Source organism: Peromyscus leucopus, chromosome 3 (assembly GCF_004664715.2).
Source record: "Peromyscus leucopus breed LL Stock chromosome 3, UCI_PerLeu_2.1, whole genome shotgun sequence".
NCBI classification, from domain to species: Eukaryota; Metazoa; Chordata; class Mammalia; order Rodentia; family Cricetidae; genus Peromyscus; species Peromyscus leucopus.
In genome coordinates, this window is record NC_051065.1 from 136151820 (window position 1) to 136175925 (window position 24106).

Below are 24106 nucleotides of genomic sequence, written 5' to 3' on the forward strand. Positions count from 1 at the left end.
GGGGGTGGGGCTGCATGAGGACCAGGGACAGGAATCCGGAATCACAGAGTCCAGCCAGAGCTTTCTTCTTCTTGTTTCTGCCTGGGACTTGGAAGGCGACATCTCAGAGTGTCCCTTCCTTTTTGTTCTGTGACTCTGTTCCTGGATATCCTAGCCGGTCCCTCTATAGCTCACTTCAAAACCTAGTAGTTTTGGGCAATAAAACTAACTTTCCATCTCTGTCATAACGTTTCTCCAAATGATTGTCTCTTCCTGATGAATGGCCTCTCTGCTGTGCCCCTTGGTGCCAGCACTGTGTACTGGCTTTAGACAGACTCTAAAAAAATGGTCTTACTGTGCCTGAAATTAAAATCCACTCAAAGCTGAATAAAAATATTGTATCTTAATGTTTCTTTTGAAATATCTGACAAAATTCTACATCTTTTCTTTTCTTTTTTCTTTTTTTTTTCTTTTTTCTGTATCAGCAATAATGTCACAGGACCCCTGTTGCCTTTTTGAACTAATACACCAGTGTTCTGTCCTTGGTCAGAATAAAGATTGAATTCTATATATAAAAAATGTTTCACTGTTTATATGTACTACAGAATTTTAATCAAGATAAACTCATAAACGTCTGAAATCAGCAGTGGATAATTTTCACTCACTGTATTCATAGTCTTATGACTTAACAGTTCAGGAGGTAAGAGCTCAGGCTAGCTAATTATCATTCCTATTTATCACGAAAGATTTCAGAGATGGTATTATCAGAGTATTAATTTTAGTACCTACTAGAGCAAAAACCTCTCTCTGTGACAAATGTAGAATTTCAAAACATAAAATGACCAGAGGCTCTTGTATACCTTTATGTACATATGAAATGGTCGTATATTTGACATGGCCTCTTGCCAGCTTTCTGTAGGTCCTAACAATCCATTCGTTGTGTGGTTTCCTATGGTGAGAACGGATGTTTTTCCTGGAGTGGATCCTGTGATAAGCATCTCTAGTGGTCACTCCATCCCCGTGTGTAAAGCTTTTCCACACGTACCCACCTCTTCTGAGGCATTCCTTCTCTTTGGAAGCATGTGATCTTTTCGTCCTGTTAGCTCAACTTGACAGCCTTCAGCTCTCTGAGAATAGAATCTCATTCATGCGGTTGCCCAGATCATATTAGCCCAAGGGTACATATGACTGTGGGAAGTTGTCTTGACTGTTTATGATGTAAGATGACCTAGAGCACTGTGGGTAGCACAGAGGGTCTCTGGGCAGGTGGTCCTGTACTGTCGAAGGCAGCTACCTAAGCAAGCAGTGTTCCTCCATGTTTTCTGCCTCAAGTTCTTTTTTGTTTTGTTTTTGAGATGGGGTTCTCAATCCACAGCCCTGGCTGGCTGCCCTAGAACTCACAGAGAGCCAGCCACCTGCCTCTGCTTCCTGTGTGCTGGGATTAAAGGCATTGGCACTACATCTGGCTCTTTACTGAGCTCTTGTCCTGGCTTCCCTCAGTGATGGACTGTAACCTGTAAGATGAAATAAAGCCTTTTTTCTCCTAAGTTACGTGAGTCAGAGTGTTTTCTCACAGCGACAGAAGGGGAGATAAAATAGGTTTTAATTTGGAAAGTGAAGATCATTATGGTGAAACTCTAAGCGTAACAGGACTACAGACTTACTTAGTTAGTTTCCTCTTCTTTAAGCCATTTTTACTCCTGAAAATTGAACAAAAATACATTTATCAGGATAAAAAGTTGGTTAAAATGATTAAACTTTAAAGACCTTTAAAGTTTTTTAAGCAACCCCTTATTTATTTTTTATTAACTATTCTACCTCAGATTTGTTGCATTTGTCTTCCTTAGGTAAAATGATAACTATTTCTGATTCATTTTAAGACGCCACCAGGCTGTGAGACTACACCTGCATTTCATATTTCCCATTTGCTGAAAACTGCATCCTAGAGATAAAATTGCTGACTCCTGGTGGTTACCTTACTAGAATGTTTTATGAGCAATGGAAACATCTATTTCCTGGTTTCCAATGTCTGTAGACAAGAAAGAAAATGGGGGATAAAGAACAAATGCTCAGGGTTCTGAAGGTTGGAGTCTTAGTTACGGACTAAAATAGCCTTGCCTGTCATTTCCGAGGTGAACTGTGTGAGTGCTGTGGGAGTGTGACTTACACAATTCTACGTTCTTATGCTTCTAACATATATGAAGAAATAGACCTGCCACATGTTTCTTCTTAATTCATTAATAACCCATTAACTCAAGCATAGGAAGTGTTAATGTATGGTTTGGTTAATTACATTTACTTAGGATTATTTAGAGTGATTGCTTTCATGCAGCGGGTAAAAGAATCAACTGTGTCACCTCACACTATGATAGCAGTTATTTGAAGTACTGTGTCATTGTATTATCTGTTCAAGTGGCATGTGTTAGCCTAATTGAGCTTATGAATGAAATGATAGTAAATATTGCTGTAATCAATATCACAGGTCTTTAAATATTTTAATGAAGACATGCATGCTTTCAAAAATAAATGTCAATAGAAAATAATCAGTAATAGGTACAAGTACCTTTATGTACCAAATTATTTATTTGTACATTAAAACTGATTTTGTGGATATCTCAGCTCCAGAAAGCCTTTAAAAGAACGAAGCAGTATTTTCCCCATGCTTTCATAGCATCTGGCAAGTAGCCATTTCTTATGTGGTATGGAGTCATGTTATCCCACTTGCTAGATGATGTTCCTTTCAGGGCTGGACACAGACAATGGACACCATAGTGGGTTGTCAATGAATGCTTATCATAATGAGTTGAAGCAAAATATCTTAAATTCATATTATCCTCACATTTTCACTTAGTAAGTCAGCTATGCAAATTACACATCTTGTATTCTTTTCTATTTAAATTACACATCTTGTATTCTTTTCTATTATTATATGCCGTTTTATATACGGCACGAAAGTAGAAATAGGGCTATCTGGGGAGCAGGGCAGGACTAGCAAGAAGGAAAGAAGGATGGTGGGTTGGATATAGAAGGCAAGTATGCTCAAAGCCCATGACATACTTGAGGAAAATGTTTGTATGAGGGCCAGGAGCTGGCTCAAACAGTAAAAGGTCTTGCTGACAAGCCCGAGAACCTTAGTCCAGCCCCTGGAACTCAAGGAGCAAGGAAAGAACTGGCTTCTGAAAGCTGTCCTTTGGCCTCCACATGTCCAATGTGGTGTGAGCCTGCAATCACACACACACACACACACACACACACACACACACACACACACACACACACACACCACAGGCACACACACAGAGCACACATATACCACAGTGTATAATGAATGCATACCAGTAAGAGGAAAGATTATGAACTATTCTCAAACTGTCTAAAGAATAACACTAACTTGATCCTTGACTTCGGCTTGTGAGGTCCTGCAAAGTGAGGCTTGTAGACAGACAGGAGGTAGTCAGGTCAGGATTATAGGGAAGCATCCATAGTGGTACATGGAGTTTCCAGGTTTGGAAAGTTTTTATTTCTTCCAAGTGAAGATGGCTCTTGCTTCATTCCTGTTTCTCCCTTGCTCCCCTGGCCTCATCTTTTCTGTCTTTTATTCTTAGACTTTATAAGAAATAAAACTCTTCCCTCAACATTTCAAAAGCACTGATGTTGGACGTAGTTGTATCACTTAGGATGCTGGAACCTAAAGAAAGCTGCACGGGCCCTCCTTTGGTTCAGCTCTCACGGTAGTAAGTTAATTTCAGGAATGCAACACAGCCGATTACGTCAGCAATTTGAGAAAGCAGAATGCCGGGGCAGGTGGCTGACAGCCCTGCTAGGATCAGGAAACTGAGAGTGAACAAAAATTCCTTTCCTATCCAAACAGACTGCAAAAGGGATCTGAAACAAAGGGGTTTGTGCAAGAGAGAACTGCTGAAACATCCATGCTGAAGCAGCGAGCTGCTGGTACATGGCAGCTCAGGAGGAACCAGATTCATGGAGGACAGATACACACTTTTTCATTCTAATCCCATTTGTCATTGAGGGAACTTTCAGTGTGATGTAAAATTCCACTGCGTATTTTGTATGATGCACTGTGGCCATGAGGGTCCGTCTGTATGATTTGTGGCCACTTGCAATGTTCTATTTAGATTCTGCTGAATCTGGAGTGTCCCTGTATCTGAAGGCTGTGAAATATGCCAAGATTGACTGACGACAGGCCATAGCCACATGGAGAGCATCTTTCTACGCTTTTGAGTACTGTGCCGAGACAGAGAGAGAGAGAGAGAGAGAGAGAGAGACAGAGAGAGACAGAGAGAGACAATAAAGAGAAAGTTCAAAACCCCAGTGACAGAGAAATGAAAGTGGATTCTTCCTGAGTTCTACAGAGCCACAACAGCCTGTAAAATCTAACCACACTGCAGTCCATCCCTTAAAAGAATCCAAGGTTATAACAGAGACATGGAATATGCAGTGATTAAAAATAACAAAGTATAAAACCCTAGAGGTCCCCAGGTTCATAAGTGAAGCTGTTCCACACGCTAAACAAACCCCACCATAAAATCTGAAAAAAGGCCTTTAGGTTTGTATACTACTCCAAACACAGCACTCAATGACCAATGACCTTGCATACATCTGAATACTGTAAATGAATGTCACCCTGTGCCTAAAATGATAAATGTTTAGGAGTTAGAGCCGAAGCGTGAATGTTTGAGTATGGCGTGCAGGTGGCTCTGACAGAGAAAAGAAACAGCAGTAAATTTAGTTCAGAGTAGGAGATGCTTTGGAAGAGAGTCGGCCTCCAAGACCACTGAAGTCAGGAATCCTCAGGGAGGCTAACTGACGGGGCACTAGTGCCAGACACCTACCACATGGTGGCAGATCTCATCAGACCTCGAGAAACTGTCTGATGGGCTCTCTGGATTTCCTCTCAAACTTTTAGAGGCCTCTGAGGGTGGTAGCAAATCAACAGAAACTCATCTCTTAAAGAAATCCATTGCTCCCGGAGGGAGCTGGAGAATGCTTTGGAAGTGTGTGGGGGTGTAGCTCTACTGTTTGGGGCTGTTAACAGGTAGACGGCATATGAAGACAGATGCATTGGAGGGAGACTTAGCAAATGCAGGGAAGGACCTGCAGCTTGAGCAGTGGAGAACGTGAGCTGTTTGTGTGTGTGTGTGTGTGTGTGTGTGTGTGTGTGTGTGTGTGTGTGTGTGTGTTTCTGATTGGGATGTGACAACAGAGACTGGTCTCTTACCTTGAACTGTCTCTTCACACCTCGAGGCAACTATTTACAGCCTCAGATGTTCTTCTAAAAACAGTAGGGCATTTTGCCCCTCTTAACCAGGGTTTCACACTATTTGATCAATACATCAATCCATAATGGACCTTGAAGGGGTTGGCCATCTGTTCCTCAGCAGGTCATTAAGAAAGACACACAGGTCATGACCATAGAAAATGGGAAGATCTGAGGGACTGAACAAGGAAAGGGATACAGCACTGCACACAGCCCTCTCTTGTTTTAACTAAACCTGTGGTGGACCCTCTAGTCACTGCCTGCATCCTAAGCACAGGTGGAATTCCTGAGGAGGATGAGTGGGGTTCAGCTGAAAGGTAACGCAGGTTTTGAAGGTCAAGGTGGGATCAACATGTACTACTCATACCCGGAGACTATCTGATACTAAACACAGGACACTCTGAGTTTATGGTGAAGTCTGAACCCCAAAAGAAGCAACAGCCAAGAGAATGGTAGTGGATACTACTGCAGTGAGATATGGTTGACCTTGCTTCAAAGAACTTCCCTCGTTTTTTTTTTTTGTTGTTGTTTTTTATGTACAGACTCTGTAGTAACAATGCTCACCGAGGAAGTCTTTTTCAATGTTTCTTTCTTTGCAGCTCGATATCATAAATTACATCACCTGTATTCCTTTTGCCCTCAGAACACTAGAAGAATATTTGGCCAATGGTGTCTATGCATGAATAGTTGTTCAGATTCCCTGATCCTTCCCTCTCCCTCCCCCACCCCTCTCTGTCTCTGTGTCTCTGTCTCTGTCTGTCTGTCTCTCTCTCTCTCTCTCTCTCTCTCTCTCTCTCTCTCTCTCTCTCTCTCTCTCTCTCTCACACACACACACACACCACTATTCCACTCCTTGAGATATTTTTATTGCTTCCTTCCAAGTCTGCTTCACGTTGCCCACATTTCAGGTAGCTGTTTATTATTATTTACTATCTGAGCAACCATGTGTTAGCTTAAAGAAAATGACTGTGTGTGTGTGTGTGTGTGTGTGTGTGTGTGTGTGTGTGTATGTGTGTGTTTGGGATTTTTCTCAGTTTCCTGAAAGACTATTTGTGTGATGGCTTAGGGGAGAAAATGATCTTGGATTCTTTGGTTGAAGAGTCAAGTTTATTATCACAATTATTACCATTATCATGATAGCGTAGCAAAAGCCAAGAAGGATGTGCTTCAAGCCTTGATTGCCTATGTGATTTAAATACTAATAAAACAGTAGGCCAAAGGAAGGTGCTTTTTCTGTTGAATTATGTGTACATGGGTTTACGACCAAGTCTATGTACATGAATGCAGGTGCCTGAGGAGGGTACTGGGTCTCCTGGAGCTAGAGTTACAGGCGGCTGTGAGCTGCACACTGTGGTTTCTGGGAATTGAACTTGGGTCCTCTGCAAGTGCAGCCTTAGTTGTCTAGCTGGGAGCCCAGAGTTCTGTTTTCCTGTCTCTAAAAGGACCATCACATGTTACAGACTTCGGGGTATTAGAAAAGATAATTGCATAGAAGGGCTTATATGTAGTTAGATATTCAATAGTTAGAGAGTTGAGGTTGTTATGAAAGCAAAGAGGTCTCCAGATGCAGAGTCTCCTTCCTTACCTCCTGCATTTACCTTCCCAGAAATAAAGCGTTTTCTCATGTGTGGGGATGGGAATAAAAATGGGGTTCAAAGATGGGGGGCCAACAAGCCAACTCCAAGAAGACACAAATGACAAGGAACATGGGACAGGAAAGCTTTGGAGAGAACCACAGGAGATTTAACTGGGAAGACACGGTAGGCATCTGGGAACCATTCACTATCTCAATACCTTTCCACTTGCTCATCATCCTAAGTGCTGAGAATCACATGAAATAACCAACAAGAAAAAAAGTCCTTTAATCCCATTTTATTTACTTTCTGCAAGTTAACTTTTAAAGACTTTGTGTTGGGTAAATAGTAAAAATGAAATCACTTACCAAGGGTTAATATAAAATGCCAAAAGATAATCAGTCCAAAGACATGAAGGCAGCAGGGTTAAGAAAGCAAAGACACTCCTACGCCTGTGAGCATTAATAAACAACAGATGCAAAGATGAAAACGTGGTAAGGGTTAGTAATTCAGCTGTGAACAGATATCAATAAGTTACCTGCCAGGGTCAACTCATACCGCAGTTAAATATCATTCCCCTCTGTAGGCTTCCAATGGAGGGCTTAAAGGCTATGATATTGACCAAATCAACTTCTATTCACACAAGTCCTCATTGTAATCAGAGACAGCATCTTCAACTTATTTGGCATCAATTCCTCTGCTCTTAGGAGATTTCATTTTTCATTCGATTCACAGAGGCTCATTAGCTGGCTGGCGCATTATTCTCAGCCATTGCCCCTCCCAATCTAACCTGATTTAAGAAGCCAGGCAGCAGAACAGCAGCTCGTCTGAGTGGATATAGATAGTCAGGTCACTTAAGTGGGCTCTGGGGGTGGACCAGGCTTCCTTATCAAGCTGAACCACTTGATGTGACTTTCAATGGTATTTTCAATTTAAACCCTTATCCAGTGTCATTTTTTTTGAGACAGGGTTTCTTTGTGTAGCCCTGGCTGTCCTGGAACTCACTCTGTAGACCAGGCTGGCCTAAAACTCACAGAGATCTGCTTGCCTCTGCCTCCTGAATGCTGGGATTAAAGGTGTTTGCCACCACCATCCAGCCCTTATCCAATTTCTAAAGCTATTCCTTAAAGTACCAACTCCAATGTTACTTGGGTATCATTCATTCAATTTCAACACCTCATCCATGGCCTGGGGTTTTTCATTGGTTCTCATCAGAGTGGAAGTAAAACATTCAGTAATTGCATTTTGATTCTAATTGAGGTAAAATGTCTGATTCAAATCTGATTGCAGGTATTCCAACAGCACTGAAGACAGACCATCCATTCATGTGGGCTGGAAAATATCCTTAGATGCATCTATAGTGTGAAAGTTGTCATCTTGTCACTTTAGTTAGAACAAATCCCCGCTGAGATGGCTAATCTCACTCCCTCGGAATATGCTCCTGCTGGTGAAATGCAGTTTGCAGGAGAATTTACTTGATTTTATAGAAATGTCCTGAAGGGAATTCTTTTCTTTGCTTTTAGTTTCCCCAGAGCGGTCTATAAATCTTACAAATTGTGACTGACTATGAAGCTCATTAATAGATGGCTTTCTTGGGTCATGGAAACAATAGGGACGATTTCTAGACGGGCCTCATAGCAGTGCTTTGGGGACCTGGTCTTTTAAAGGGAAGAAACGGGAGTTGGTGAGTCTCTTAATCTTGAGAAGCGTTCTAACACAGTAGAACAAACCTTCTCATGTGTCTGAAATTGTCAGCATCAAGGACTTATAAATTCTCTTTCTTCATAACTGGATTGATCATATTTTAATAGAAAAACTCTCTTCATGTTAAAAATGTAAAATGACCCAAAGAGCAGTACTATCAAACAGAATCTCATTTCAATCTTGTTTTCAACTAGAGTGATCATCATCCACACTGAGAAAGGAAGATTTCACGTTTTAAATAAGTTTTTTTCCCCATTGATTCTGTAGGGTGAAATTTCTGGTCTCTCAGATCTGTTTCTTTACCATTAGCCTCTTTGGTGAAAGTGGGTTCATTTAATCACTTCTCTGGTAGCCTGTAAACTACATGCCCTAATTGCATGGAAAACGTTTACTTAATTGATGATTTTCTTGGATATCATGAACTGAATACTAGGCTGGACAGTATTGTTATTTATTACACACTGTAGTTTGGTATAATGGCAATCAAAATTATCTCTCAACATTATTCTAATTCTCTAAACGTCTCTTCCCTCTAGGATCTTCCTTCCTGATTAGAAATGACAAGAGGCTTGTACAATTTTTTAGTTTGCCTGTGTCTTTGATCCAAGAGGTGAGAGCTTTGGGCTGCACATCTTTACTTCATTTTTGAATGGAAGTGTTGGTTCTCATCACCAGACACTCAGCCACATTGCTTTATTTAAGTCTCCTCCCGGGCCTCTTGTACTGGAGCCCTTCCTCAGCACAGCTTTGGACCATTTGCATGACTTCATGGTCTCTTTTTCCTCTACTTAAGAATTGTATTCCATTTCTAGAAACCATTTTGACTCATGATGATCTAGTCATTGATTGCCCACTGAAATAAAGGAAGAACAACCAGAAAAAAATTGTCTATGCTTTAAAGACAATAAAATCAAATTTGGCGCATGTGCTGGCTAGCTAAGCCAGCTGGAGACATGTCCCAGATTAATACTCACCAACTGTAGGGAAGTTTCCCTTCCCTCTCCAAGGACGCAAAATTGACGAATGTGCCAGCTCCGCACTCCCTGTTTGAAAGAGGCAAAACCAAGGTTACTCCTTGATGGAGCGCTCTACCTAACAAGAAGGTCATGAAAGCCTTTGTCCAGCTTATCATGACAGCATTTTTTTTTAAAAGATAATGTAAGTTTTGTGTGATTCTCTTTTGCATACAATACCAAAAAAACAAAGAAAGATAAAACACAAAAATAGCCCCTTGAAGTGCGGCAAAGCAAACTCTTTGAGTTGAAACAGAGTCTGCTCACAATCCTTTTCAAAAAGTGTTCATGGTCCTAGAATACATCTGCACCTCCATTGCTGCCCCTCTGCATTGCACTTGTGCATGGCTGTTTATTGCATGCGTCCTCAAAACTGGATATTACAGCATGCTACTGCCATGTTGTCTACTAAATGCAGGTCACGGTCACCCCACCTCTTCCCAGGATATGAAGTCTGGTGGCTTCTGGGCCACCAATCTTTAGTTTTCTTTTACAGTGTTTCTGAAAATCTCTCTCTCTCTCTCTCTCTCTCTCTCTCTCTCTCTCTCTCTCTCTCTCTCTCTCTCTCTCTCTGTTTCTCTTTGTATCTCTGTGTGTGTGACATGCATGTGTGCGTACAAGGCACAGGACCCTGCGCAATGCATATTTAGACCAGAAGAGGACAGAGAACTTAGAGAGTCTCGTTCTATCACTCCCTATCTTACTCCCTTGAGGAACAGTCTCTCACTAACCCTGGAGCTAGGCTGGCTCCCAGACAGGCCTAGGAGTCCTCTTCTCTGCTCTCCACCTGGCTTTTTATGTGGATTTGGACTCAGGTCCTCAGGTTTGTGAATCAAGCACTCAGACCCACCAAGTCATCTCTCCAGGCCCTCCTCCTGGAAACGTTCCCACCCAGCTGTCCCACAGCGTCATCCGACGCCCTCCTCTCCTATGTATGGTTATCCTCTGATTTTCCCAACTCTATTGCTTTCTTTTTTTTCTTCTGCCATAATTCAATTTTATTTTTTCATTTTTCTTTATTAAGAAATTTTCTACTCACTCCACATACTATCCACAGATTCTCCCTCCTCCCTCCTCCCACCCCCTAGCCCTCTTTCCCAAGCCACCCCACATCCCCACATCCCCCAAATCGAGGTCTCCCCTGGGGATTGGTACAGTGGGAAGGGGCTTGGACCTGCCTAAGCTCAGTGTGCTCAACTCTATTGCTTTCTTACATTTCTCTCTTCAGCCAACATTGACCCTAGACATCTGAATCTCAGAACGGGCTGCCTCCTCCACACCCGTGTCTACAGTTAATTCAGACTCCTCCCTCCCCAAAGTGGAATCTTGATGTTCCCTGACTGACATGTGCACACCTGCAGTCCTCACTGGTCTCTCTCTGGCGGCAGCCCCGTCCTTTCTGATGTTAGGGCCAAACCCCCATAGTTATCCTTTATGCATTCCCCTTATAATTCAGTTTCTTAGCCAATCCCATGAAGTCTGTTTTCAGGGAATATTCTGAATCCGGACATTTCCCTCCTTTGTCGCTAATACTCAGGATTAGAAACCACCATGTCTTTTTCCTAGAGTAGTGGCTCTCAACCTTCCTAATGCTGTGACCCTTTAATACAGCTCTTCATATTGTGGTGACCCCACAATTATTATTTCATTGCTACTTCATAACTGTAGTTTTGCTACTGTTATGAATAAATATCTAATATGCAGGATATCTGATCTATGACCCCAGTGAAAAGGTTGGTTGATCCCCCAAAAGGATTGCAACCCACAGGTTGAGAACCACTGTCCTAGACTGTGATAACACCTCCTCCAGCTCATGTGCCCCCTCTTCGTCACCCTAATATAGCCTGTTTTCTACATAAAACCAAAATGAATGTGTCAAAACCCATCGGATCTCAATCTGCTCTAGGCTCTGCCGTCACTGTTCATTTCACCCAGAGTGGGAGCCGAGGGCCCTGCAACGGCTTGTGAAGTCCTCTCTGATCAGGCATCAGGCTTGTGAAGTCCTCTCTGGTCGGGCATCACCTGCTACTCTTCCCTGCACCCCCTCTGCTTGAACTGTCCAGGCATCTCAGCCATTTTTGAATACATTAGCCATAACTTTGAGCCTCTACACCAGGTGTTCTTTACACTGGACACTCTTTCCACAGATGATGTATGGACATCCTCACCATGCCTCCCAAGCCTTTGTTTTAAATGGTTACTCTTCACCAACCTTTTGGGATCTCTGTATTCTGGCACTGCTGATCTCCATAATTTTTTCTTATAACCTTCTAACACACTATGAAGCTGTAGTTTTGTCTTTAGTGTATATTATCTGTCTCCCCCATTGTAAGGCAGACTCTATCAAGTGCTACCAAGGTCCAGTACAGCCAGACACTCAGTATTCAGGGCAGTTGCTACATAGCAGGCATCTATTTGAATTTGCTAAGCTAACAATTTTTATAAAGTTTTGGTGACCTGCACAAGTTCACAGTTTCTAAGTCTAGACCTTACTTAAGGAATGCAATGTTATAGTTTTCCCTGTAGCCCCACAATGTACAAGTCCCCCAGCATCCTAAGAGTTATTGCAATACCAACCTTCATAAGCTGGTGGCCATATTGACAAGTGACCACTGTCATCTATCATGACCTCCATTTTTATCCTTGTACTTAGTTTGAGTCAGTTTATGTGTTTAAAAAGATCTATTCCTATACATGTTGCTAGCTAGGCTGTAAACTCCCATTGGACTTGATTCTCTCTCTCTCTCTCTCTCTCTCTCTCTCTCTCTCTCTCTCTCTCTCTCTCCTTGCCTTTCTTTGGCCTGGAACTCACTATGTAGACAAGATTAACTTCAAAATTCACAGAGATCCAACTGTCTCTGCCTCCAGAGGGCTGGGATTAAAGGCACATGCTACTACCCCTAGCTTATTTTTAATATACCATATAAGTCATTGCTTAAGTCATGATGGGAGCGCAAACTTTAAAAGACATTGTTTTGTAATCCAGCTGGTCAACAGTGTATAGTAAACATTTGAACCAAATTTCTCAAAAGCAGTTGTTACCAAATGAGCAGCCATGTCTTCAGGGAGCTGATAGATTAGTCCAGCAATGTGAAGAAAGTAGTGGAAAATGTGTCCAAAGAAGAGGACTTGGTGCTTATCCTAGTGGTAGAGTGCTTGCCTAGAATGCACAAGGCCCTGGCTTCCTTCTACATCACACACACACACACACACACACACACACACACACACATGCACACAGAAACAAACAGCCCCACTTTTCTTATTACATCATCACCACACACACACAGAAATGAACAACCACACTTTTCTTATTACATCACACACAGACACGCACACACACTTACACACAGAAATGAACATCCACACTTTTCTTACTACATCTCTTTCACACACACACACACACACACACACACACACACACACACACACACACAGAGAGAGAGAGAGAGAGAGAGAGAGAGAGAGAGAGAGAGAGAGAGAGAAATGAACAAGCACACTTTCCTTACCTAGCCATCTGCAGGTGCTTCTTCCTGAGAATGACAAGGGTCACTAGTAGCAGTCCAATTAACAGTGTGCTGAGGATGGCCAGCACCGAGATCACCACCACGTTAGGGTTCATCTCTGTAACTAAAGAGAAAAGCCGCATGTTGCTATGGGTTACAGGACACGGAGGCTGACAGCCATTCCTAGACTCTCATCTACCCCTTGGAACGTTGAGATTATGATGAAGATGATGAAAGCAACAAGCGTGTTTGTCTAAGGCAGCCAGCGCCTTGTCTTCAGTAGAGCTCTGGGGCTGACAGATGGTCCTCAGGTATGTGGAGAAACTGAGTCTGTGGCCTAGGCCCCCGGCATACAGGATGCTCTTACAAAGAAAAGCTGCAAATGTGAAAGGTATCAATGCAACTATTTGAAAATTAAAAATCATTACCAGGCATTACCACTGTTTAACATTTTCAAAAACTTTGAATGGTGGCGGGTTCTTATTTTAAAGTCAGGAAGCACAGCTGTATAGTTTTCTCTCAGTTAATAATATCTAAGAGCAAGGCATTAGTGAGCTGCCATCTGTGGCGGCATTTTACACGTTACCAGAAGCAGGCATTCTGACTATCTGTAGCCATATGCTCAGAGGTTTCCCATCTGCACAGACGCAGAGATTAAATCTATTAATAAATTGGAGAGTCCTTGAGAGTGGGGTTGCTCTCATGTGCTTTCTCTGATGAATGGTCTGCTCATCATATGAACAGGATACCAGAGGCAGGGAAACAGGTTCCACGTCTTTATAAAAGTCTCCATGGTGAGCCAGGGGAGACACACGTCCTCCTTTGCAGGTCAGGAACAACAGAACTGATGGGCATGGCGGCACATCCTGTCGCCCGGGACTTGGGAGGCTGAGGCAGGGGGTTAAAGGTTGGGGGGCAGTTTGGACTATATGGTGAGTTTGAGGCCAGCCTGAGCTGCATGATAATCATCTCACAACCCCACCGAACCAATCCTCAGTGACTTCAGTACTTGCTGCTTGCCACCTCTGTGTGGGTTTGTGGCCGAGTGCTGAGAAGAGAGAGGAGCAGGCTAGTCCACTCTCTTTGGAAGTTTATTTCCCCAAGCTTATTTGTTTTCACTTGTAAGTAAACCGGACAGAAAATTTCACCTGGTGCTCTAGGTTCCCAGGGAAAGGACAAGAATGAATAGACATTGAAGTATATTTTTAGTGTCTCGGAAGCCAGGTACGGTGGCGTATGGCGTATTCCAGCTTTTGAAGGAAGGAATGAAGCAGGGGGATTCTTATGAGTTCCAGGCCAGCTAGGACTATGTAGTGAGAGCATGTATCAACTTTACTCTTCGAAAACAAAAACAAAGCAAAACAAACAAACAAGTCAAGCAAAATCCAGGAGAAAAAGTGCTGTGAGATGTGAGATGAAACACCATTAAAACACTGCCCGTGTCTGCGTTCATCTCTTCTTCTTATAAATAAGAAGTAAATCGCAAAGACTCAGAAAGAAAACAAAGCAAAAGCCCATACTACTCATCCCTGCAGTCAGCAGCTAAATCCTCGGCTAGTGTGACAGATGCAAGAGCGAACCCATGAAAGGGTCAGTGTGCTCGTATGCACGGCTGTCCTCACAGGCATTTTCACTGATGGTCTGTCGCTCTGCTGTGAACAGTGCACATGCAGGAAAGCAGCGAGGAGGCCAGCACTGTCCCAGGCCCTGGGTTCATCACTAATTTCCCGTTAGCATGGCTGAAGTAGCAGCGTTCGCTTTGAGTTTAAGTAGGAGTTGGAACTAACTACTCTTGGACCAGAGCCAGCAAAGGACCAGTATAGAGGAGCGTGAGTTGGTCAGGAATGTGTGTACCGCTCTTATTGATTCCAAGGATGGTGGCCTTGGTGATTCTGCTAGTCTTTTTACAGCATACATTAGGGCTTTCTGTATTTTTACTTGTAATTTTCAAAATAACCTAAAATGGAACTGGAAAGATGGTTCAGCAGGTAAAAGCACTGGCTGCTTTTGCAGAGCACATGGATTTGATTCCCAGCACCCACATGTTGGCTCACAACCACCTCTATCTCTAGTTCCAGGGGATCTGACACCCTCTTCTGACCTCTGGGGGCACCAGGTGGGTACATGGTACAGGCAAAGCAATCATACTTATTAATATAAAAATAGAAAGAACCCAAATAACCAAAATCTAAAATCCATATACTGTTATTCTATATTTATATATTGAAAAAAGATTTCAAGACAACATACATCTTTTTCTAAGTCACATGTTCTAGTCAAATGCACTTTGGGGTTGGAGTCAAGGGCTCCCTGAACCCTTGGGATGTTTTCAGTGGAAGACTGGTTCCATCAAAAGACAGACTATGTATATTTAAAACGAAACATTAAAGAACATATAGAAACATCCAAAGAGCAGATTGCCTTGTTCTGTGCAATTACCCATTGTGGAGACAGCTATGAACGTCGGAACACTGGGACTGTTGTGGCTGAAGCTGGTCACGCTACAGTTGTAGGCAGTGGCCGGAAGGAGGCTGTAGATGGTCACAACGTGGGAGGAAACAGCTATCGGCTCCTGGAGGTGGAGAAAATCAAATTCATTTCGTGCCATCCTTATTTATTTTGTCTTTAAAACTAGTTTTTCGTACCAAGAAGGTTGTATGTAGAGTAAAGCAATTAAAAGATGGAAAAGTCAATAGTAAAAAATCTTTCCTCCTTCCTCTAATCCCTGCCATGTCATTCTGTTCCATGGAAGCAGCCAACATTACTGGGCGTTTCCTTCCTTGTACATATTCGATGGAGGTGTGAATGCAGAGGTCATGTAGACAATCATGAATGATGATGATATAGTTCACACACTACTCTGCTGGTTTTCACTTCAATTATCAGTATCTTTTGGCATTCTTACTATAAGTTTGTATTAAGCTGTTTTATCCTTTTTTAAACGACAAAAAATTTAAAAACTATGTATATGTATGTACATATGAATGTTTGTCTGTATATATGGGTACCACATGCATTTAGTGCCTGTGCAGACCAGAAGAGGGCACCATATCCCTTGGAACTGGAGTTTCTGACAGTTGTGAACCACTGTGTAGGTTCTGGGAACCAAACCTCAGTTCTCTGCAAGAAGAGCAGTTGTTCTTAACCCCAGAGCCATCCTCCCAGCTCTTATTTTATCATTTTTTAAGGAGTGCACACAAGTCAGCCTCCTATTGATGAAGGTTCAATTGGTTTGTTGATTTCTTTGCTATTGTAAACAGTACTAAGTAATACAGCATCTTGCAAACATAGGAACATATGTATAGTGTTTTCATGTATGTGTGATGGTTAACATTGATCATGAGCTTGACAGACCCTGGAATCACCTATGAGATGAGGGATTGTTTAGATCAAGTCAGCCTCTGAGCACAGTGTAGATGTAACCAACAGTCTTATTAAATAAGAAACACAGAACCAATGTAAAGAAGAAAGCCAAGAGGTCAGAGCTCAGAGCTAAAACCTTACCCTTCCTTCTGCGGCGGTCCTACCTCTCCGAAAGAGACCTACTTCCTGTGTGTTTGTCTTGATATTCTTTCTTTTCTGCCTTCTCACTGGTTGTAAACCCAAACACATGACTGTCTCATCACTGCGTGTCTGTACAGACCTTCAGGTCTTCTATGGTATTGAGATTAAAGGTGTGTGTCTCCAATGCTGGCTGTATCCTTGACCACACAGAGATCTACCTAGCTCTGTCTACCAAGTGCTGGGATTAAAGGCGTGTGCCACCACTGCCTGGCCATGTCTAGTAGTTTTATTTTGCAATTTTTATCATGAAGGAGGTTATCAATTTTTCATATGTTGAGGAATCCTTTGTTCTTGGCTTCCTATGTGTTTGCTTAGGGGTGTTGCTCTTTATCCTTTTCCTTGTAGTGGCTCTCTCTATATTAAGAACCTAACCTGTTAGTCTGTGTTCTTCTTTTTAATCACACCCACCCAAAGCATGGTGATAGACGGTGCTCAGAAGCAGAAGGATCTCACTTTTAAGAAGAGTAAATGGCTCATTTGGTGGCTCCATGGCCAGGCAGTGGCACTCATACTGCACAATAGAAAAATAAACCAGCCCGACACTCTTTCTCTAAAGAAGATCCCCAAACACTCCAGGCTAACAAGATGGCGGCCGGCAGCACTGATTTCCCATCCTACCCATCACCTTGTCCAGAAAAGAATGGCAGCAAGGAAAGAAAGACTGGCTGACAGGACTAAATTGCCCCAGGTAGCTGACTAACCATTGTGTTGCTAATGGAAGACATCACTAGAGTTACAGAGGAGAAAATCCATCTGTGGCAGGACAGTTATTTTCCAAAAGGTTCTTAGGACAGAGACAGGGCTCAGCGTCTCAGCACAGATCAAAAGAGAGAAATTTGTAAATGTGTCTATCAAAGGGGCAGGGGAATCAAAGCCCATTATCTCAGCAATCAGTGGGAAAAGGTCTGCTCTCCCAGCCTTCCCCTCCTTCCTTCTCAGGCACAAGGCCTTCACTTATTGAGAGAGCATCAATTATTCATGCTGGAAGAATTACTCTACCCCCTACAGTGTATGAACTCCCTCACTAACCTGCCCTTTCCACCTCTGGCTATAAAGCCTTCCTTCCTTCCTTCCTTCCTTCCTTCCTTCCTTCCTTCCTTCCTTCCTTCCTTCCTTCCTTCCTTCCTTCCTTCCTTCCTCCTCCCTCCTCCCTCCCTCCCTCCCTCCCTCCCTTCCTTTCTTTCTTTCCTTCTCTTTTATTTTACTTTTCTGACTCAGTTACTCTCAGAGCTGAGTGTCCACTTCTCCCACCCTTCATCATGACCTGGAGGACAAGGTAGTTTATTGTTTCTGCTGTTTATGACCCCAAAGCTTTAACAATAACTATGTCTCAGATTTTCGTCTTTTAAATTATTTCACCAATATGACTCTTTGCTGGGGAACTTATATTTCACTTATTTCTCTACTTGCACAATACCTGAAATGTCTTTTATTTGTAGTGTCTTTTTAATTGTAAAATAAATTTAAAAATTAATAAAACAATTTACAAATGATTAAAAGAAAAAATTCAAGACAAGTATTGATTCTACTTTTTGTGTTCTCTAGAATACCTTTCAAAAACTGGGCAACTAGCACCTATTAAAGTATACTTTAGATGTCAAGGTCCTCATAAATATGCTGCATAAATACTGTCAACTGCTATCTACAAAGCCCACATGAATAAGCAGACAGCTTTCACTTCTTGTAATTCCATGAAACAGAATGTTTTCAGTTTGCTTCATTAGCCCTAACCAAAAGTAACCCAGAAGGAAAGTCGAGGCAATCAGTACCTGGAGTTTGGCATCATGGCTAGAGCCGAGCTGTTGACAGAGAACTTCGAAGAAGTCAGCAATGCCCTCCTCAACCCACAGCAGGGTCACCGATGTCTGTGTTTTGTTCACTGCAAAGAGTGATTTCGGAGGGGCTGGTTCTGAAGGAAAAGCAAAGTTTTAAACAATGAAATGATATGTATGTCTTCATTTAGTAGTAAATGGGTGGGACGTCCAGAGAACTCACAGGTAGGCAAATAAGAGCCATGTTTTATACTACTTTTGAATACTATGCCCCTCCATAAAGCCTGTCGTCTCCATCCAAAGGCAAAATGTGTGCTGTCCTTCCCTGCTTGTGTTCTCAACTTCTCCTTTTGGACACTTCTGTTTTCTACTTCAGCTTTATAACCAGAGACTATTAATAGTTTCTGTGTCATTCATCCTGGAGTTAGCGTTGTCCTGACAACACATAACTTCTTGGATGAGACACAGGAAAAAAAAAGATGAAGAAGAAGAACAGAAAGATGGGGAGGGGGCTCTCACTCCTAATGGGATGATGAAGCTTGGACCTTAGCCTCAACCTGTTTTCCTTTCTTTGGATGGTCCTTTTAGGTCAGAAGACTGGATTCTTGAAACTTTAGTGAAAATTAAGAGAGATAAAACTGAAAAGATAACATGATTTTTTTTTAAAAGGATGATGGAAGAGAACCAGATTCTCAATAACATGTTAGAGATAAAAAATTTTATCATAGCCAGGCAGTGGTGGCACACACACCTTTAATCCCAGCACTCAGAAGGCAAAGACAGATGAATCTCTGTGAGTTCAAGGCCAGCCTGGGCTACAGAGTGAGTTCCAGGAAAGCCTCCAAAGCTACATACAGAAACCTTATCTCAAAAAAAAATTATCATAGGCTTTTTATCTTGATCAATAAATTAATTCATTAGTCAAGGGCCCCACACTGTGCTATCTGGTCCACTTTCTGTTCCTTTCTAGTTGAGTCACAGGCTTAGTTGGCCTGGTCCTTTGTTCTGGTAAGTTTTCTACATTCCTATCTTCCACTTCTGGATTCTTCATCTCTACTCATGCCACTGTGTTGTGATGCTGTGTTGTGATGCTGTGTGGTGGATGCTGTGTTGTGATGCTGTGTGGTGGCTGCTGTGTTGTGATGCTTTGTGGTGATGCTGTGTTGTGATGCTGTGTGGTGATTGATGCTGTGTGGTGATGCTGTGTGGTGATGCTGTATTGTCATGCTGGTTGTGATGCTGTGTTGTGATGGTGTGTGGTGGATGCTGTGTTGTGATGCTGTATTGTCATGCTGGTTGTGATGCTGTGTGGTCATGCTGTGGTCATCCCTTCTAGATCCCCCAGTACATAAACTGTTGAGTTCCACTCCTGTTCTGAAGCCGGGTCCTTATTATCTGCTGGCAGATACCCTTGACAACCCTTGCTTGGATATACTGTATCTCCCCCCTCTGGGTAGAGCTGGCAGTGTGCTCTCCCATCTGCACCCCATTTCAGATAGCCAGATCTCTGCTGCAGATCTTCCACAGTTGTTAATTGGATTTCTTTATAATTTCTGCCCCACTCTCCTGAATCTGGTCCCTAGTCCTGGATTTTCACAGAGCTTGAATGTCCTTTGAAACTGTTGACCCCTTTTAGTTCTTTCTGGTCAGAGTTGGGCATCCTTTGTAGAAGACCAGAATTATGGCATGGTAGAGAAACAAGTATTTAAAAATAGGACTCACTGCAGGTGGCCTGCACTTGAATCTAACTAGAAAGTCATTTTCCAGTGAGAAAGTGACAAGTTTGGGTGAGAGAGTTAAAGGAGAGCAGAGTCAGCTCTGGAGAACTGAAAAGCACAGTATACGTCAGGGTCTCCTTTTCATTGGCAAGCACTACCTACTCCTCCAGGCAGGGTTCTGTCTTGCTTTTCTTCTGAAGAAAAGGGACAGGTGAAATCTCAAGTGTCAGAGGTCAAGGTCACATCCTCCACTGCTGACAGGACTTCAAGTCAGGTTTAGACCTGCAGGGGTTTGTGCCTGTTGTGCCCAGATCACGACCCTCAGAAAGACAAGCATGCTGGAATGCAAAAGCAAGGTTTAATTCTGGATATCCAAAAGCAATACAAGCCTAGGCAGGGACTTTGTCCAATACACCCAATGCAGTGGAGGCTGGAGGAAGTGTCCACCTCCCTGCAAGCTCAGTTTTTAAAAGCAAAAACCACAAGGTTACACCATTTAGGGGTGCTAGTACGGGTACAATTCTGATTGGCTCGCTTCTAGGGGCTTTCTAGAAATCATGGCTTAATTTTACTTCTAAGGGGGTGGTTGCCCACTACCATTTCCCATTGGCTGGCCTCAGGTAGGGACATTTCTGTGGTCACTTACCCTGGAAACCAGGGAGAGCACATTCCATAGTCGGGCAGTCATTACCTTGTGACTACCTTGTGACTCTGTACTTTTACACTTCCTGGTTTCTGGAATCTGAACTGACCGGTTTCAGCAACTCATGGCCTATTCCAGTAACTCATGGCCTGTACCTAAAAGGAGAAATCTTAGGCCTTAGTTTTAGGGTGAAACCATTTTGGTCTTATTTCTAAGATGTCTCATTTTGGTCTCACAGTGCCGTCTTAAAATCGTGTCCTTGGGAGCAAATGTGCATGGTCGGGGCAGTACTGGATAAAGCTAGGCTTTACTTTTACTCTTCTGAAAATATGTACTACAAAGCCACTCATAGCAGCACACACTTATGATCCTCACACTTGTGGTTTAGAAGCAGAAAGACCTGGAGTTCAAGGGCAGCCTCTGTTCCGAAGCAAGTTTGAGGCCAGTCTAGGTTATATGAAAACCTGTCTTAAGAACCAACCTAATTAAAACAAACAGATAAAAAGAGGTAGTTAAGTTTGGCAAATCGCTTGCCATTCAAGCACCAGGACCTGGTTCAGATCCCCAGCACCTACACACAAAGCCAGGCATGTTGGCCTGCGATTCCAGCATTGAAGAAACAGCTACAGGAAGATTCCTGGAGCTCTCTGGAATCAGCAGGTTTTGGGTGAATGAGACTTTGTTTCAGAAAGAAATGTAGAGAGTGACTGGGAAGTGTCAGTTGACTTCTGACCTCTCCACACCCTCCAAACACACACTCATATACATGTGTGTGCACATCCATGTGAATGTGCACGTAACACAATACAGCACTACACACAACCCTATCAAGTGCTGTGTACAGAACTTGGACAGGATGGAAGACAACTATGCTAAGTACCATTTAATTTATACGGATCGTGAGAGGACCAAGCTGTTGCCTCTCTGGGGGTGGAAATGACCTCTGAACTCAGAGCTGCTGCCCAACCCTTTGAGTCCCTTCTTTCTCTTGGAGGTTGCCAAGGGAATAATCAGGTTAATGTTCAGTCTTAGAGCAGAACCGAATGTCTTTAATGTCCCAAATTCATCCTTTTTTGCTAATCTACATCTTTCTTTCTTTTTATGGGGGAGGCAGGGACAGGGGATCAAGAGGGAGACTATTCTATCTTGGAAATCACTATGTACTTAGACTGCCCTTATACTCATGACAATCCTCCTGCCTCGGCTTCTCAAATGTGGGGATTAAAGGCATGTGGCAGGATGTTCCACTAACTGTTTATTTTAATGTCACTCATGGATGTAACTGTTCACTGAATGGTATTTATGAGGTCCCATTATATCCAAAAGTGCAGATGGGCTCCTCACTGTCTGTGTTTTATTCCTTTAAACTGGATGAGTTTTATAAGTGTGGCATTGCTAGTAAGATGATATAGTAGTAGTTCTGTAAAAAGCATCTCCATGACTGATGTGGAAAAAAAAATCTATTTTTGATCTTCAGCCTCACTGTGAAGAGTTTTCTAGAACTTTCTTCATGTATAACAATACAAATTGAGAGGCTTTTTCATGTGTATTATAATTAAGTTTTTTTTTTTTACAGTAGAATAGGTCTTATAAATTATTCTCAACTTTGCCAAACCAAGTATCTCCCCTACAAGCAGTGGCAGCTAAGTGGAGGGAGCATGGTGCTTAGGTAGATGGTAGCCAATCTGCAGGAGAAAGCTCTCTTCGAAGTGTGTGGGAGGGGACTGAGAGAAGAGGAGAGAAATTCCTCAGGATGAGTTATGATAATATGCCATAAAAACTGGATGAGGAGAGTTTGTTCTAAGCAACAAGAATCTGTCAGATCTGGGGCTTCCAGACTCTTCTCATTGACCAAGGAAGACTCTTTTCCTGAATTTAATCAGCAATTTGAATATTTTAAAAAAGAATACTGAAGTATATAAAAAGCACTTGGGCAAACACTTAGCATCTGAAAATGTATTAAATTATGAATCAAAGACCAAAGAGATGGATTAATGATTAAGAGCTAGCTACTTTTCTAGAGGACCCAGGTTCAATTCCTAGCATCCTCATGGAGGTTCACAACTGCCTGCAACTCCAGTTCCAAGGGATCTGATACCTTCTTCTGGCCTCTGGGAGCACCATGTGGTGCAGACATGCCTGCAGACAAAGTACATATTTAAAAAATCTTATTAACAATGGGGGTGGGGAAGTACTCATTAAATTCCTAATGTACCTAATAAGTTTTACAAATCTTTAAAAAATTCTCATTCACATCTAAGTTTTCATGACTGAGATGAAGAATGTCAAGCTGATGTCCTAAAATCCAGTTTCCAAAAAGGGAAGAGAAAGTCACAGAGTGGGTGTGGGCAGTTCCTCCCATGTCTGTTACATGACTGCCAAAAGAATGAAAGTTTTAGAAAACAAAATATCCCCTCATCCAGTAAAACATAAGAAGCAGATGCACACAAGGTACAGGGCTCTGTCTCCAGCCCCTGGCTGGGTGGTGTGTGAAGGCAATCATGTCTCTTGGCTCCATCTGGCTCAGAGGGGAACTGCACGTTGCTATGTGCAGATTCTTGTGGCAGTCAAGCTTGGAGGTTTCTCATCTCTGGCTTCTTGCATGTATATTTGACCCTGGAAAGCAGAACTTCACAAGGGTAGTTTCCAAGGGTGGAGTTGGGTTTTCTCTTCCTTCATTGGCCCCTCCATCCTACCCTGTCTTCCTGGAATCTTCTCTTTGTTCAGTCTCTGGGTGCCAGAATGTGGGCCACAACCAGGGCTCCTCACTTCTTTGTCTAATTAGTCCATGGTACTCTAACTCAGACATCCCAGAGCAGAAGTTCCCTGTGATCTCTGGACACAGATCATCTCTGCTGGATGCCTACACTTTAGTTTTCTATAGTTTTCCTCTTCTCTCTCTCTCTCTCTCTCTCTCTCTCTCTCTCTCTCTCTCTCTCTCTCTCTCTCGTTTGAAGAACCACAGGCTCTTAACACACCCCTCACCATTCACCTTTCACCGCTCCTGCTTGTCTCTGGGTCTCACTGAGTTGCACACCCATGAAACACAGGTGCTCAAGAGCCAAGCCAAGGAGTCATTCTTAATTTTTCTTCCTTCCACTTCCTACATCTGTCCCAAAAGAAAGTTCTGGAACCCCAATCTCCAAAATAACTCCTGGATCCTGTTCAATTCTCTCCATTATAGCCATTTTAACTAAAGTAACGCTCATTTCTCACGGAATTTAACTAAATCACAGTGATCTTTCCCATAGTAGGACAACTAACCTCTTTATGTAAGTTGTTGTCTCAACTCAACTCTTTAATTCTGACATTTGTGCGTGCGTGTGTGTGTGTGTGTGTGTGTGTGTGAGAGAGA

General features: G+C 42.6%; 1 protein-coding gene across 4 annotated transcripts in view; it reads right to left on the reverse strand.

Moving 5' to 3' along the window:
* Ptpro (protein tyrosine phosphatase receptor type O) overlaps positions 1–24106 on the reverse strand; it is a 209692-nt gene that overhangs the window by 32414 nt on the left and 153172 nt on the right. The window contains exons 1-7 of one of the 4 annotated variants that reach the window (XM_028872181.2): positions 18614–19040; positions 18388–18527; positions 15494–15626; positions 13058–13178; positions 9510–9578; positions 7200–7283; positions 1644–1679 (exon numbers count right to left, since the gene is read on the reverse strand). In XM_028872181.2, the coding sequence (XP_028728014.1) occupies positions 1644–1679; positions 7200–7283; positions 9510–9578; positions 13058–13178; positions 15494–15497 (314 nt within the window). In that variant the 5' untranslated portion in view covers positions 15498–15626; positions 18388–18527; positions 18614–19040. Of the gene's footprint in view, positions 1–1643; positions 1680–7199; positions 7284–9509; positions 9579–13057; positions 13179–15493; positions 15627–18387; positions 18528–18613; positions 19041–24106 lie in introns of those variants that run through there. The other 3 variants (XM_028872179.2, XM_028872182.2, XM_028872180.2) reach the window with 3 other exon arrangements.